The 16,650-nt window shown below is 42.5% G+C and overlaps 2 protein-coding genes across 3 annotated transcripts in view; one reads left to right on the forward strand and one right to left on the reverse strand.

Moving 5' to 3' along the window:
• Positions 1-1,296: 1,296 nt before the first annotated feature.
• NECAP1 (NECAP endocytosis associated 1) lies at positions 1,297-13,064 on the reverse strand. Of its 2 annotated transcripts, none has more exons than XM_055569955.1 (8): positions 12,909-13,064; positions 7,642-7,742; positions 7,382-7,486; positions 6,637-6,718; positions 5,741-5,849; positions 5,468-5,651; positions 3,586-3,688; positions 1,297-3,019 (listed from the first exon to the last, which is right to left on the reverse strand). In XM_055569955.1, exons 1-8 carry the CDS (start codon positions 13,001-13,003, stop codon positions 2,971-2,973), a joined length of 828 nt encoding a protein of 275 aa, XP_055425930.1. In that variant the 5' UTR covers positions 13,004-13,064; the 3' UTR covers positions 1,297-2,970. The 2 variants fall into 2 exon arrangements, with proteins under 2 accessions (XP_055425930.1, XP_055425922.1); XM_055569947.1 differs by having other exon boundaries at positions 6,637-6,769.
• Positions 4,516-16,650, forward strand: part of SLC2A3 (solute carrier family 2 member 3) — a 165,246-nt gene continuing 153,111 nt past the window's right edge. Inside the window, exon 1 of the mRNA XM_055569921.1 lies at positions 4,516-4,527. The gene's annotated coding sequence lies outside the window, so the exon portion shown is untranslated. The remainder of the gene's footprint in view (positions 4,528-16,650) is intronic.

A 16,650-nucleotide genomic window follows, 5' to 3' on the forward strand; every position in this document is an offset into this window, starting at 1 on the left:
AGAGAAGGGAAGGAATTCTAGGCAGAGGGAACTGTAAGCATGCAATGCCCACGGTGCTGACAGCATATAAAGAATCAGTGTGCTGAAGTAGACTAAGTGCGAGGGAAACCTGAGAGTTGAGGATGAAGTGGTACTTTGGACATTAATCTGGAAGTGAAGGAAAACTGTTAAAGGCAATTAATGAGTAGAGGAGGAAGGGGCACGAGCAGGGCTTGGTTTCAGCCCTGGTGTTCTGGTGGCAACATGGAAGCTGAATGGAGCTGAGGTAGCTAGAAGCAAGACTATCTAGGTTATCAGAATGGAGGAAGCAAGCAGTAAGAAAAGCTCACCTGACAACCCTGAAGGCAGATGTCAATGTCTGAGGGGGTTTGAACTGGAAAAAAGATTGTCCACATTTTCTGCCCCAAAACCCCCTTGAAGTTCAGGATAAATGTTTTTCTATCCATGATGTGCATGCTAACTCACTTCAGTCGTGTCCAACTCTTTGTGATGTTATAGACTATAGCCTGCCAGGCTCCTCTGTCCTTAGGAATTCTCCAGGTAAGAATACTGGAGTCAGTTGCCATGCCCTCCTCCAGAGGATCTTCCCAACCCAGGGATCGAAACTACGTCTCCTGCATTGAAGGCAGAGAACTGAACCCCGGTTCAATTCCTGGGTCAGGAAAATCCACTGGATAAGAGATACGCTACCCACTCCAGTATTCTTGGGCTTCCCTTGTGGCTCAGCTGGTAAAGAATGGGCATGCAACGTGGGAAACCTGGGTTCCATCCCTGGGTTGGGAAGATCCCCTGGAGAAGCTGTACCCGTTTCATTGAAAGCATGGAGTCTTAAACCACTGGACCACCAGGGAAGTCCCATTATGAGTTAAACTGAAAGAGACAAAGAAGCACCGATATCATTCTGATTCATCTCCTGTGACAATCACTAAATGACAACTCCAAAATCCTGGCTTCCAAAGTCTGTGACTCTCACTTTAGTTCTATCACAAGCATTGATTCCCTTTATTTTTGCCAATCATAGTTCTGGAATATGAAAGGTGGCCTAGATCACGAAGATAACTTGAAGCAAATGAAATTAACTGTACCAGCAAATAATTAAAACAAACGGTCTCTACAACAAGCCTCTGTGGGTTGAGAGCCATGAGGACAGAGGTTGAGCCTTCACCTCTTAAAGGCTCCATCTCTTGAAAAAGAGTTAATAAAGTGTCCTTTTATTACCTATTGGCCCACCTATATTGGGTCAATTAAATTAAAAAGAAAATGAAACAAGCAAATGAAAAGACAAAAGAGACGCTACCTTTTTCCGTACTTTTAATTACCATTATTGCACCAATACAGCATACATATGCTTTATATACATATATCTTAAACATCATTTTCAACTTTTCAGCAATTCAAATACATAATATATTATCATCTTAAGAATACAAAGAACACAACATACAGAAGATTGAGAAAATAGGTTCCCAGTAGTTATTAGTCACTAGTGATTCTATAGACTTTCCTTCTAGTGTTTTCTATTGGAATTTTTAAATGTCCTGCCATGGCTCTGTAAGAATAGAGCTGCCTGGAACGGGAAGCAATGAAAACAAAATGGACCCGAAGTTTAAAAAGAGTCAAGAAGGAAATCTAAGAGAGAGAATCTATTTAAAAACTAAACGTTAAGGACTCTCTTCAGCCAGTAATATCCAAATGGGTACTAAGGGAAGAGATGAGATCCTCACATTCACTCTCAAAATTGCCCCTTGACAAATCAGATAGCTGGAGCCCGTTCACCCAAGAGCGGGACCCCTTCACAGCGTTGTAAAAGGAATGGTGGGTAGAGGGAAAGTGGCAGGGGAGCTACTTGCTTCTCACATACCCCTGGTGGCAAGTATCACAGCCCTCATCCGGGCAAAAACTATCACAGCTAAAGCCATGGCTCTCCAGCTTCCTTCATCAATGACAATACATGTAATATAGCAGCTTCCTGCTGAAGAGCTGGTGGATTCACAAAGTAAAATGTTTATGAAAAGGGGCCAGATACCCAGGCAGCAAGGCAATGTGGGTACTGATCAACAGTTAAGTGCATTCAACCTCTCTTCTCTGCAAGTGAGGTTAAAAACCCCAAACCCTTTAAACTTTCAGTCAAATAATGGGGCCATTACAAAGTAACGCCGGGCTTCAGAGGCAGCAGCAAGATGGAGCTGCAAGAAAGTGACTGCTTTTCTAGAATATAAGTAGGAAAACACAGCCCTTTGAGCCTCCTTCATCCAAAAGAAAACCACTGATCAAAGATGCTGCACTGTTCGACAGACACAAGAGTGGAAGCGCCACCAACACAACCCTCTTATCACAGGAAGGGACGTGTAAACAAGCTAGAGGGTAAGGGGGCTGCACCCACACTGGCTGTTCACTCAACAGGACAAGCCTGGGGGAGGGCACACAGCAGAGACCCAGGACACGGGTCTTTCTTCACACCTACCCCCTATCAAAATTCTGAATCTGTAAACACTGAGGTCAGTCTGTCCATTTTTAGAGTCTTCGGCTAATGGAAAAGAAGTTCCAAGGTTTTTGTCTCCCCTGAAATTGCTAGAAAGGGCTTCACAAAGAGGCACACCAGGGTCTTGAGATGATTCTGAAATAAGAATTTAAAGATGGGGAAAATTTTCAGAGATGGTAGGGACTATTTCTCCCTCAGAGACCCTGGCCTTTTGAGCCCTGTAGAGCCAGCCACAAGCATCATTAAGACTCACTACTTCCCCGCCTTGACAGGGAACAGGAGCCGGGAAATACTTTCTTGGCTGCACTCCAAGGAACAGCACAGGGGGGTGACACCACCAGCCTGAATGCAATGGAGAAGCTATGAGAACGATTGTCCAGGATTTTGGTTTTGGGGAGGGAAGCGGCTCCGAGCCCCTCCTTTCAGATTGGTGCCCTCAAAGTCATTGTTATTCTTCACGTCTCTCTTGAACATCCCACAAGTGCTCTTCAGAACTGGACCCAGTTGGATGGCTGTGGTGCCTGGTTCGGAACAGAGCTGCAAGAGAGAAGAGAGACAGCCAGAAGCATATTGGGATAGGGACTCCATTCTTAACAGTTTCCAAGAAATCTCTGCCCAGAATTCCTGAAACTGTACTTCAGAGCAATTCTGCTCACCAAGCCCTGCACCAGGCTACCCAAGTTCCATCCTGCCTGCGTGCGTGCGTGCTAAGTAGCTTTAGTCATTTCCAACCATTTGTGACCCCATGGACTGTAGCCCGCCAGGTTCCTCTGTCCATGGGATTCTCCAGACAAGAATACTGGAGTAGGTTGTCATTCCCTTCTCCAGAGGATATTCCCAACCAAGGGATCGAACACACATCTCCTGTGTCTCTAGCACTGCAAGCAAATTCTTTACCACCAAGCCAGTGGGGAAGCCCAAGCTCCATCCCATAGTGATCTTATGCCACCATCCCAGCACTCCTGCACTCCTTACCTAGAACTCCTGCCAAACACCATGTATGACCTACAGATGCCCTGCTTTCCCAGATCAGAGGTATCATTACACTGGCACACATCACTGACAGCCCAGTTGAGAGGATGGTGGTTTCCCGACACTAATACCTGGATGCAGTGCTGAAGTCTCCCCACAAGTCATTGCTTGCAGAAACTGGAGCTGGTGCTGGTGTCGTGATAGGAGCAGGAGAATCCAAATCTAAAAGGATATCTGAGTACAAGGTAAGAGAAGAAACAGAAACAGGGAAACATAAACTTATATTCACACAAAAACCTACACAAAAGTTCATGGCAACTTTACTTGTAATAGCCAAAAATGCAGTCAACCCAAATGTTCTTCTGTGGGTGAAACATACTGTGGTACATCCATATGATGGACTACTATTCAGCAAAAAACAGTCTATTGATATATATCAAAACAACCTGATGAATCTCAAGGGAGTCATGCTGAGTGGCAAAAGTCAATCCCAAAGGTTATATACTGCAGGATTCCATTAACATTCCTAAGTGACAAAATTAAGAGATGGAGGACAGATTAGTGACTGATTGCCAAGGGTTAGGAACAGGGGTGGGGGTGAAGAGGGAGGAAGGTGTGGTTAAAAATGGGGGACACAAGGGGTCCTTGTCCTGGTGGAACTGTTTGGTGTCCTGAGCCTGGTGGTGGATCCAGGAACCTACACCTGATAAAACTGCACAGAACTAGAGCTGACTTGAACAATGTGGGTTTGAACCGCATGGGTACACTTATGCATGGACTTTTTTAAATAAACACTCAGTACAGTACTACATGATCCGTAGTTAATTTAATCTACAGATGTGGAACCACAGATATGGATAGTTGACTGTGAAATCATACACAGATTTTCTACTGCACAGGACAGGGATAGGCAAGAGATCAGTGCACAAAAGCTCTGCATTGTTCAAGGGCCAACTGCACACACAAATGAGAATACCTAGCCATGAAGAAATCTAAGGAAGATCGGTAGACAGTCTCACTGTCAATTCTGCAAAATGTTACCATTGAGGTTAACTGGATAAAGAGTACATGGGATTTCTTATTTTTTACAGTTGCATGTGAAACTAGAATTATCTCAAAACAAAAGGTTTAATTTAAAAAATAAATAAAAATAAATAAACCTTAGATATTATCCTCAGTGCCTTCTGGCAACACTTAGCAAAAGAAGCAGCCTAGAACCACTTTTACCTCAAAAATTCCAGGAAGAGAAAGTCTGCTCCTATAAGCAATCACTAATAATTGATTAATGATATAATTTTAAACAAATAATATTAAGTTATAATTAACTAATTAATGATATGTTATAACTCTCAGATTCTAACACTAGGTTCTCTAATCTCAGGAAAATTCCTTTTCAAATTCTAATTTCTCATCTTTTAAACAGAAATGACTATATCTCTTCTTGTTTCCCACTAGACAGTAAGGAAGAACAAAAATGTACTCATAAACCCCGATGTTGTCTAATTTCCTCTCAAATGCCCTGTCAAGAAATGGAAATGATTGAGAAATAACATTCACTGAATGATAACTACATGCCAACTACTGAGCTAGGTGCCATCACATCATTTTACCCTCAGAGTCTTGGGCTAAGTTCTACATCTCCATCTTACAGGTAAGGATACTGAGACTCACAGAACCTAAATGTTACCAAACACATCCAGATAAAAACTAACAGAGCTATGACCAAAATCCTGGTCCATCTGACTCCTGGGCCTACTAGCATTTCACCAAGGTCCAATGAAGACAACAGTCTTTTTAATATCTACACATTTTTAGCCAAAAAATCAACCAGATACCATGACTCTCAGCTCACTAGAAAAGCTTTAATCCCTTGCTGGAGGCTACCAAAGTCAACTTGTCAGTGCCAAGTGCCTTTAATAGCAAAACCACTGACACTCTCTTTGGCAAACAGGTTATTACCAATAAAACCCTAAGCTATGATTTCTCCAAGTTAAAAGCACTAGAGAGATTTACCTGCATCACTACCTCCATGATTGGATTTTGGTATGGGTGGTGGAGTGACATGATTGCTGATGGCAACTGAGGAGGATGGAGGGGGAATTGTGACTTTGCCTCCAGGTGGTGGTGGGAGTAAGCTGAGGCCCCCAGTCCCTGCAGTCTTGGGCTTAGAAGTACCTCCTTTCTTGGTTGTAATGTTCTACAAAAGAAAAAAAGGAGAGTGAGAAAAAGAAAGAGAAGTCATAGGCTTATGGAAACACAAGGAGAGGTGAGGGGAACCATACTCACCCCAATACTCAACTTGATGGTCTGCCCTTCCTTGAAGCCCAGATCCAACTTGGGACGACTATCCATTTCCTGAGATTCTTTGGAAATCTCAGATTCCTGTTTTACCCACCTTCAATAAAAGGGCACATTATTTTAACTGGGATTCCCTGAGAGCAGAGTTTGACACACCAATCTGTGGCTAACTTATGTGAAACATGATTCCAGAAAGCAGAGTAAGGGAACATCAGACGTAGAAAGGAAAGGAAGAAAAGCCAATGAAGAGGACAACTGGAGTTCAATACCACTGGGGAACTATACACAATGGCAGATTAAATATGTCCCTCCACGAGAGGGCACCTGGCCACCAATTCCCATCCCTGTGATTGAAGACCACCTCTGACAGGGCAGGCCGGCTGCCCCCTCACTGACTGGGTGGCTTTCCACAACTTTAGAAAGTTCTGAGGCAGAAAAACCTGCCCTTTTCTACCAGTGTGCATGGTGCTATTCACCACAGCTAAGCCAAAAGCAAATGGGCTGAAGAAATACCGCAAGAGGCACAAAACATGTCAGTTACATGGAGTGACAAATCTGGCACGTAACTCCCCACCATCTCACAGAAGGCCCTGCTGTTACTGTTATGCCCCTCCTCAGCCCCCTAAGAGCTACAGGCAACTTCCCCAGAGGTATAAACAGCAGCATCTTCCCAAACCAGTGTACAATGGGTTAAAAACATATTCCAGCTACAAGGATAGAATAGATACAAAGATAATGGAAGAAAACAGTGAACAGGACGATCACAGTCACAAGACCTAGTCTACCAAGTAAAGAAAGCAGGAGGTAAGAGACAGTGCCCACTCAATGGAGGGGCAGCATTCCCCACACACTCAACCTGGTAACTCAGAACACGCTTCACTCACTTGAAGTGATCTTGCAGAGAGACATTGAAGTCAAAGGCATCACCCCGATCTGAGAAGCCAATGCCAATGAAAGCGCTTCGCCCTGTGAAAAGGATAAGAATCCTCCCAACAGGAAGCATGCCTGGGGCAAATGCTACCCAATGAAAATATAATAGTTACCATAACTAGACAACCTCTGTGAATGTAAAAGACTCTCTGAGAACTGGCAAACTGCATGCAGCCCATGGGCCAAATGCTGTCAGGGCTTGTTTTTTTAAATAAAATTTCACTAGAACAAAGCCATGCCAGTTTGTCTAATATTATCCACAGCAGCTTTCACACCATTGTGACAGAACTGAGTAGCTGCAAGAGACCATGTGGCCCAGAGATGTTTATTATCTTGTGTCTTTAAAAAAAAGTCTGCCAGCCTCTGACTGGAGAAAAGATGCCTGCCATAAACATAGATGATGTAAAGTAGTCCCACAAAAAACCCTGCAACAATGAACAGGCAGTATTTGCCAGTTCTTTGGTTAGACATATATTCTGATTTATTTACGTCTACTTTTAATCACCTCTTGAACCTGTGTTTATAACTATTACAAATAACATGTTAATCCTTTTCCTCTAGCAACTGGAGTTAACTTTGGACAAAGAGAAGAAAAATTTTAGTAAACTGAAGTAAGATAAATGCACCGGGACACACTTCCGTTGATGTGCATTAACTATTTTCCGAATCTCAATTCATTCAAAATCCCCAATCCCTTACCAGTTCCATCCTGGATCCGGATTACAAAGTAGCGGCTGGAATCGGTCACTGTCTCCACGGCAATACCAGGATATTGTTCTACTGGTGCCTGAGCAAAGAGTTCCCCTGAGAGGTAAGAAAAAGACTTTTTTAAGCAAAGGAAGCAAAAAGTCTAAAATTCAATTAGCAAGTATTTTCACTCCAATCCACAATCTGAAGATATTCATAAAAGAACACCAAACCAACATCCTTAATATGGTAGAGGGTCACCAGTAGATTACCTGAAACTTTATCCTCGAGTTTGATATAAGCAACCTTCCCTTTTGAAGTGATTCGGAGGCGACCAGTCCAATCGGGTTGATCTAATTTCCAGTCAGATGCCCTAGGATAGAAAAATGGAAAGTCTCAGGCCTCAGGTCTATGTCTTTAATTTACCGAAAACCTACACACAATCATTTGCCATATTTCTATTTCCCTGTTCTGAATTACTTACTCTTTCTGCCTATTAAATAATCAAAAGACTAATTCATGATTCTCTCTACAAAGATGCCTCAGGTTACACACAGTCCAAAGCAAATAGAAGAAATGTTACTACTTAAGTTCAAAAAGTATCAATAAAAATATGTAAAATTACCAAAAAAGGCAATTTAAAAATTTATCACAATGACACTATTTTCATACTGAGGATAGTAGTTTATATAATAGTATTTTGCTGATCAGGGAACAACAAAGCCTACTAAATGAAATATACTGGGTAACAGAAGCCTCCCAAATCCCTAAATGTATTATCTTTCACTGAACTCAACCAATATTTACAGAGTGTGTATTAAGTCACAGGCACTATTCTAAGTATTTGGGATACAAGAGGGAACAAAGTTTACAGCCGTCAGGAAGCTTACAATCTAACAGGAAATAGATAATAAAAAAGAAACAATAAATATGTAAAATCATTAATAGCTCAGAAGGTGTTAAATGCTAAGGTAAAAAGAAAACCCCAGGGCAGAAAAAGGAGCTCAGGAAGATAGTGGGAGAATGAATAGGTTGCAGCTTTCAAAAGGGTGGTCAGGGCAAGCCTGACTAACAAGGGGAAATGTGAGCAAAATGTGAAGGAAGTGAGAGTTACCCATGCAGATATCTGGAGGAAAAGCATTCCAGGTGTAAACAGCTGGTGCAAAGATGCTAAAATGGGAGCAGGCCTGCTATACTGCCCTTAAGCAAGGAAGTCGCTGTGATTAGAATACAGAAAGAGATGAGGTGGGAGAACTAACTGAGGGACAGATCATGGAGGGGCTCGCAGGTGACTCTAAGAACTCTAGCTTTTAGTCTGAGTGAAGGAGAAGCCATTAAAGCAGAGATGTGACATGATCTCCCTTTTATTTCAAAAGGATTACTTTGCTGCACAGAGCAGAGATGCAGCAATATGAACGCTAAAGCTGGGGATTAGCTAAGAGACTACTGTAGTAATCTGGGGGAGTCACCATGGTGACCAGGAAGAGAAAGGAGCACAAGTGACTAGACGATGGATATATTTAAAGCAAAGGCAGCAGGATTTTCTAATGAATGGATGCAAGGTAGAAGAGAAAGAGAGACAACAAAGACCAAGTCAAGGATGACCCCAAGGTTTTTAGCCTGAACAGAGGAGTTGCCAATAATTGAGATGAGAAAGACTACAGATAGAACATCTCTGGAAAGAAAGATTAGTAGTTCAGCATTGGCTCTGGTAAGTCTGAGATGTCTAATGGATTTTCAAGAGGAGATACAGAGCATACACGTGAATACATGAAGCTAGACTTCAGAAAGACATGTAGATTAGAGATACAAACGGAAACATTACAAAACACTGAATACTTATAATCTGTGTTCTAGATGAATTTGAATGAAATCTAAGACATTTAAACATGAACCAATTTTACAAAACACTGCATTTGTGATTCTGTTTTGCAAGCAGTGTGGAAAAGGGAGGGCAAGGTAAAAGTTAATAACTCATCCCTTGGGAACCTAGAGACTAACACCTGCAGTTAAGAAGGTAACAATAAAGTATATCTGGGTAAACATATGTTTAACAAGATGGTGAGAAAATGGTAGACAGGAAGACATGAAAATTTAAATTAGGACAAATTCTGAACAGGATTTTACAATATACATCTTCGTCATGCCCTTCTCTCTTAATGTCCTGTCTCAAAGACCCCCAAGTACCTGAATCTGATCCAGTTCAGAGTGTGCTCTAGAAGTCCTTATCTATTAAATTTTTTGAATAAGTCGTTACTTACTCCACTCTTCTGTCATGAGGTAGACATAGTGTGAATGGGCTACTGAAAATACTAGGAACAAGTTTACCAGATGCACTTCTTTGGACAGGTTCCTTGGTTTATTTGTATGTCTGGTAGCCAATATTTAACAAATTCTCAGTAAGTGAATGGATACTCACGCAGCAGCTTCCCCCAGCCCTGAACCTTAACTCCTCTCCAACTCTCCAGACCTAGCCAGGGGTACTCTTGATTTTTACTGGTCTTCGAAACCAACTTCACATATTTTCATCTACCTTGGCAATAAATCTTACAGCAGCTATGTGGAATAGGCATGAAAGCCTACTGTGTTGTTGCTGTTCATTCACTCAGTCATGTCTGACTCTTTTGGGACCCCATAGACTGTAGCCCAACAGGCTTCTCTGTCCATGGGACTTCCCACGCAAGAATACTGGAGTGGGTTGCCATTTCCTTTTCCAGGGGATCTTTCCAACCCAGGGATTGAACTCACATCTCCTGTACTGGCAGGGGAATTCTTTACCACTGAGACACCAGGGAAGCTCACTGAGACACCAGGGAAGCTCACTAAGATGGCTGGAGGTAGAAAAAACTACTCTCTCTCTCCAAATGAAGAAAAGAACAATAACACAGTAACAATCCCTAACTTCAAAGTCCAGTATTCTTTTCATTACATTAAAACACAGTGTAGGGTTAGTAATGATTTAGTTGAGGAAAAGGGTAATGATAAATAAAAAAAGGTTTTACAGGTTAAGAACCATTTTCTAATAGTTTATAAGTTTCCCATCAACCCATTCTCCTTCTATAAGTCTGGTCAGTGAAAGTCCAAGAAGTGACAGCTTTACAGGTGAATCGACAGTTTATACAGGTGAATCAAAGTCAATTATTCCCTCTTATCTCAAAGAAAGCATTTCTGATTCCTATAAAGTCCAGTTTTTCCTTTAACAGCAGCCTAGAGAATAAATCATGCTCATAATATAAAATGACTTCTGGTAAACAACAAAAAAGATTACACAAAGACAGAAAAGCACTATTTATCAAGCACCTGTTCCAGGAGTTATTATGCCCATTCTTGTGAAAACTGAAAGAATCTCACAAAGTACATAATATTATACTCATCTTTATAGATGAGAACACTAAAGTTCAAAAGATTTAAGTGACTTGCCAGAAGTAACCCAGCAAATAAATGAGACTCACAATTCAAATTTAATTCTGCTCTCTTCACTAACAGTGGTTGATATAAAAAGCCTCTTGTAGGATAAAATGTCACTAACAAGCATGGAAAACATAGAATGACAAGGAAAAGGGTAAAAGAGGAAAAGAAATTGCTTTGATGGCTTAGTGCAGTTAACTGACGTAAGAATAAAGGATAAAGTTAAAATCAAGACAGAGAAAGCAGATGGGTAAACCGTGTTTTTAAAAGCGTGAAGCTAAAGAAAAAGGCTTCCCTGGTGGCTCAGTCAGTAAAGAATCTGCCTGCAATGCAAGAGACCTGGGTTCAATCCATGGGTAGGGAAGATCCACTGGAGAAGGGAATGGCAACCCACTCCAATATTCTTGCCTGGAGAATTCCATGAGCCTGGCAGGTTCATGGAGTCGCAAAAAGCCGGACTGAAAAAGAACTGAAACCCACTTCAATGTTTCATATCTTTTAGGAAGTCTTAATACCTAAAGTTAGAGGTCATCAGCTATTTTACCTTATTTAACAGATCGATCAATGCTAATTTAAGTGTAACCTATTCTTTTCAGTCAACATTTACAGAGTCTCCACTATGTGCAGGAAACTGTGATAGATCCTAGAAAATGTTTAGAAGATCTTCTAAGTTTAAGAAGACCTCAAGTTGTTCATAGTCTAGTCTGGAGAACTGGGAGAACAACCAAAAAATTAGAACGTTGAAGGAAGGCATGTGATAGAGTCAAGAACAGGTACTATGGAGGCACGCAGAGCACACCTAAGCCAGAACAGAGGGGTCAAGGAAGGCTGGCCTGGGAGAAGAGGTCTCAGCTGACTCACAGGTATTAGTCCCTGTGACTATCATCAAAAAGCATGTAGAGTCTTATTCACGGTCAGCTGGGGTCTGATTGAAAGCTTGAAATTAGGATTACCTTTTAGGGTACAACCCACAGGATCTAGTGCACAGGTCAGCAAGCACAAAGATACTGATTCAGGATGAACGAACCTCTGATAAGGAAGTACAACATAATACACAGGGAGAGGGTAATTTTTAAGCCGAGGTAACAAATGCCAAGGGGAAAATCATGCTGGTGATGTGAGTCAAAGAGAGAAATCAAAATACTATATTTATAGACTGCTTTACTGTTTACTAAATTCTTTTTAGGAAATTCATTTTTAATTATTTTTCACATTTATTATTATTTCATTTAACCCTCCAAAAACTTCTAAAGGTACATAGCTAGAGCAGGTTTTATTATCACCCCCTCCCTTTTTTTTTTTTTTTTTTTTTCTATTTTACAGATGAGAAAACTTAGGCTTGGGGAGGCTAAAAGATTTGTATCAAATCACATAGCTGTTAAATTGCCAGGGCTCACACTCATATTTTTTAACAGGTAACCCAGTGAGTTGCAAGTTAATTCTTTGGACTGCATGTCCGTAACCTTCGACAGCATCCTCAGGCCCTCATAGTCATTGGATTACAAGATGGTTAGTTAGCCCTCCAGATAAAATGCTGTGTTAACTCTGAAAGTAAAAGCTACATGAGAACAGGGAAGGAAGGCTTGAAAATACTATAGTATCACCTATACTATAGTATATGGTGGATGATTGTATTTGGTGGCAAGACTGAACGGCACAAAAGATAAATTATCTCATCCAGAGAGGGACCTAAGACTCAATAATCACCAACAAATGCGCACCAGGTATTGGAAATGGGGGGTACGGGGGCAAGGAGGTAGGGATGGGACGATAAGGGTGACAACTTGAAGGACGCAGGGATGAGTGAAGGGAAAGGTGACTGGCCAAGGCGCAGACACGACAGGAGGAGGATAAAGGGGAGCAGATGGGTAACCCAGAGGGGTCCGGGGGGAGAGCGGTGGGAGGGTACAGGATGGTAATTTTTTTTTTTTTTTTAATAGGCGGAAACAAGGATGTCGGCAGTCCAGAGTAGGGAAACAGCAGGGGAAAAGGTGACAAAAACCCAGGTGGCCAGGCTAGCAAGGTAACAATCCAGAGGAGATAATGGCAGGGACGGGCTGCCTGCTACCTGAGAAACAAAGTGTCAAGCCTGACCGGGTAAGCGCGTGCCGCAGTGACTCGAAGTTAGTACCTGTAACCGCGGTTGGAGGCCCGAGGCGGAATCCGGTAGACGCTGACGTCAGGCTTCACACACAATACAGACTCGTACTCCAACTCGGACGCCATCTTGGCTCTGCTCGCAGGGCCGCTGGGGGCGGAGCGTCAGCGCGGGGGCGGCACGTAGAGCCGGGGAATTGAGTTCCAAAAAACTTCCGCTGACGCACTTCCGCTGACGCTACTTCCGTGAGAGTTCGGCCGGCGTCCTGAGATTAACCTCCGTTGGCGCGGGTTGCGTAAGCCATGTTGAAACCTGGAAACGGTGAGGTTGCCTGAATCACCATTTTGGGTAATGGCAAGGATGCCCTCCAAGTGCGTGATTCACGTTAAGGATATCTCCATCCCCGAAAAGCGAAGAGAAAAAGCGCCATCTTGCTCTCGGCAGGTACCAGCAGTGCTCTGGGAGAACGACGACCATCTTGAAGCCTGGCTAATTTTTTTTCTTCTAAGAGTCACTTCTTAACCGTAGTTTTCAAGAGAAAAGAGGTATCCGCAGGTCCGTAATCCCAAACTGGATACCTAAAGAAAGAGGAGAGTGAAAAAGTTGGCTTAAAGCTCAACATTCAGAAAACGAAGATCATGGCATCTGGTCCCATCACTTCATGGGAAATAGATGGGGAAACAGTGGAAACAGTGTCAGACTTCATTTTTGGGGGCTCCAGAATCACTGCAGATGGTGATTGCGGCCATGAAATTAAAAGACGCATACTCCTTGGAAGGAAAGTTATGACCAACCTAGATAGCATATTCAAAAGCTGAGACACTACTTTGCCAACAAAGGTCCGTCTAGTCAAGGCTATGGTTTTTCCAGTAGTCATGTATGGATGTGAGAGTTGGACTATGAAGAAAGCTGAGCACTGAAGAACTGATGCTTTTGAACTGTAGTGTTGGAGAAGACTTTTGAGAGTCCCTTGGACTGCAAGGAGATCCAACCAGTCCATTCTAAAGGAGATCAGTCCTCGATGTTCTTTGGAAGGACTGATGCTACAGCTGAAACTCCAGTACTTTGGCTACCTCATGTAAAGAGTTGACTCATTGGAAAAGACTCTGATGCTGGGAGGGATTGGGGCAAGAGGAGAAGGAGACGACAGAGGATGAGATGGCTGGATGCATCACCCACTTGATGGACATGAGTTTGAGTGAAGTCCGCAAGTTAATGATGGACAGGGAGGCCTGGCCTGCTGCAATTCATGGGGTCGCAAAGACTCGGACACGATTGAGCGACTGAACTGAACTGAACTGAAAGAAAGTGTATGACCCAGGCCTAGACATGGTGGATTTTAATCGTCCAGAGTCCAAACTTCAAAAATGCCGGGCTTGATCCATTGCCTTATAATAACTCCTTTTTATCTTAGAGTTTCAAGAATGGCACCTGTTGAGATAGTCTGCTACACTTTCAGTGTGTACTTTTGATTATCTTGTTTGGAAATTTTGCCCATGTTAAGCTGTAAATGGGCTTCCTTGGTGGCTCAGATGGTAAAGAATCCGCCTTTAATGCAGAAGACCTGAGCTCTATCCCTGGGTCCGGAAGATCCCTTGGATAAGGAAATGGCAACCCATTTCTGTATTCTTGCCTGGAAAATCCCATGAACAGAGGAGCCTGGCGGGATACAGCCCATGGGGTCACAAAAGTCAGACACGACAGAGTGACTAACACACTAAGCTGTAAATGGGATCAATTCAATCCCTGACCAGTTGGGACAGCATTATGAATTATTTAATAGCCGCTGTTTGCTTTCAGTTTTATTATAATGGTAAATTCTACTGCAGTGTCTCCATAAACACCTGTTTTGTATACTCCAAATTTAAACTTGCCACAACAGTCACCTAATTGATTTAATTAGCACAGAGGGCAAGTGGAAAACCAATATACCAACTCAAGTCTGTGTGACTACAACAGTGGTCTAGTCACCACTTCATCATGTTGACTGGTTGAAAACCTGTCTAATTTGTCTGCTCTGCATACAAAGTGATATCTTAAAACTCAAAAATGAGTCATAATGTTTAGCCGTTATAAGGTTGTGGGGAATCAACTACTCAGTGTTTGCCGGAAGGTAGTGGTATAGCATTTCTGAAGGTAAATTTCAAATGAATATCCTGTATGTAACATTCAATGTAGCAAATACACTAATAGCTAGTTTAGGGCAATAATTTGATGTGTGCAAAATAATATATACAATGATTGTTTATTACAGCATTGTTTGTAGTAGTGAAAAATGGAAACTAAGTAAATGAATATCAACAGAAAATGGTTAATGGCATATCTATTACTATAGAATGCTTTGAGATTTTGTGTGTGTGTGTGTGTGTGTGTGTGTGTGTGCTGCACTCAGTCATGTCTGACTCTTTGCTACCCTGTGAACTGTAGCCGGTCAGCCTCATTTGTCCATGGATTTTCCAGGCAGGGAAATTGGAGTGGGGTGCCTCCTACTCCAGGGAATCTTCCCAACCCAGGGTTCAAACTCAGGTCTCCTGGATTACAGGCAGATTCTTTACCATCTAAGCCACCAGGGAAGTCCTTCAGTTCAGTCGCTCTGTCGTGTCCGACTCTTTGCAACCCCATGAATCACAGCACGCCAGGCCTCCCTGTCCATCACAAACTCCCGAGGTTCACTCAGATTCAGGTCCATCGAGTCAGTGATGCCATCCAGCCATCTCATCCTCTGTTATCCTTTTGTCCTGCCCCCAATCCCTCCCAGCATCAGAGTCTTTTCCAATGAGTCAACTCTTTGCATGAGGTGGCCAAAGTACTGGAGTTTCAGCTTCAGCATCATTCGCTCCAAAGAAATCCCAGGGCTGATCTCCTTCAGAATGGACTGGTTGGATCTCCTTGCAGTCCAAGGGACTCTCAAGAGTCTTCTCCAATACTACAGTTCAAAAGCATCAATTGTTCGGTGCTCAGCCTTCTTCACAGTCCAACTCACATCCACACATGACCACAGGAAAAACCATAGCCTTGATTAGACGGACCTTTGTTGGCAAAGTAATGTCTCTGCTTTTGAATATGCTATCTAGGTTGGTCATAACTTTCCTTCCAAGGAGTAAGCGTCTTTTAATTTCATGGCTGCAGTCATCATCTGAAGTGATTTTGGAGCCCAGAAAAATGAAGTCTGACACTGTTTCCACTGTTTCCCCATCTATTTCCCTTGTTTCCCCATCTATTTCCCATGAAGTGATGGGACCAGATGCCATGATCTTTGTTTTCTGAAGGCTGAGCTTTAAGCCAACTTTTTCACTCTCCCCTTTCACTTTCATCAAGAGGCTTTTGAGTTCCTCTTCACTTTCTGCCATAAGGGTGGTGTCATCTGCATATCTGAGGTTATTGATATTTCTCCCGGCAATCTTGATTCCAGCTTATGTTTCTTCCAGTCCAGCGTTTCTCATGATGTACTCTGCATATAAGTTAAATAAGCATGGTGACAATATACAGCCTTGACGAACTCCTTTTCCTATTTGGAACCAGTCTGTTGTTCCATGTCCAGTTCTAACTGTTGCTTCCTGACCTGCATACAGATTTCTCAAGAGGCAGGTCAGGTGGTCTGGTATTCCCATCTCTTGCAGAATTTTCCACAGTTTATTGTGATCCACACAGTCAAAGGCTTTGGCATAGTCAATAAAACAGAAATAGATGTTTTTCTGGAACTCTCTTGCTTTTTTCATGATCCAGCGGATGTTGGCAATTTGATCTCTGGTTCTTCTGCCTTTTCTAAAACCAG

This window comes from Bubalus kerabau, chromosome 1 (assembly GCF_029407905.1).
Source record: "Bubalus kerabau isolate K-KA32 ecotype Philippines breed swamp buffalo chromosome 1, PCC_UOA_SB_1v2, whole genome shotgun sequence".
NCBI classification, from domain to species: Eukaryota; Metazoa; Chordata; class Mammalia; order Artiodactyla; family Bovidae; genus Bubalus; species Bubalus kerabau.

Bases quoted from the DNA above. Each gene is read 5' to 3' on its own strand.
- NECAP1 (XM_055569947.1), bottom strand. From the start codon at position 13,003: ATGGCGTCCGAGTTGGAGTACGAGTCTGTATTGTGTGTGAAGCCTGAC. The intron at 5,850-6,636 runs GTGAGTGAAGCG...CTTTTATTGAAG, and splicing joins TCTCTGCAAGATCACTTCAA to GTGGGTAAAACAGGAATCTG. The intron at 3,689-5,467 runs GTAAATCTCTCT...CCTTGTACTCAG, and splicing joins TCATGGAGGTAGTGATGCAG to ATATCCTTTTAGATTTGGAT.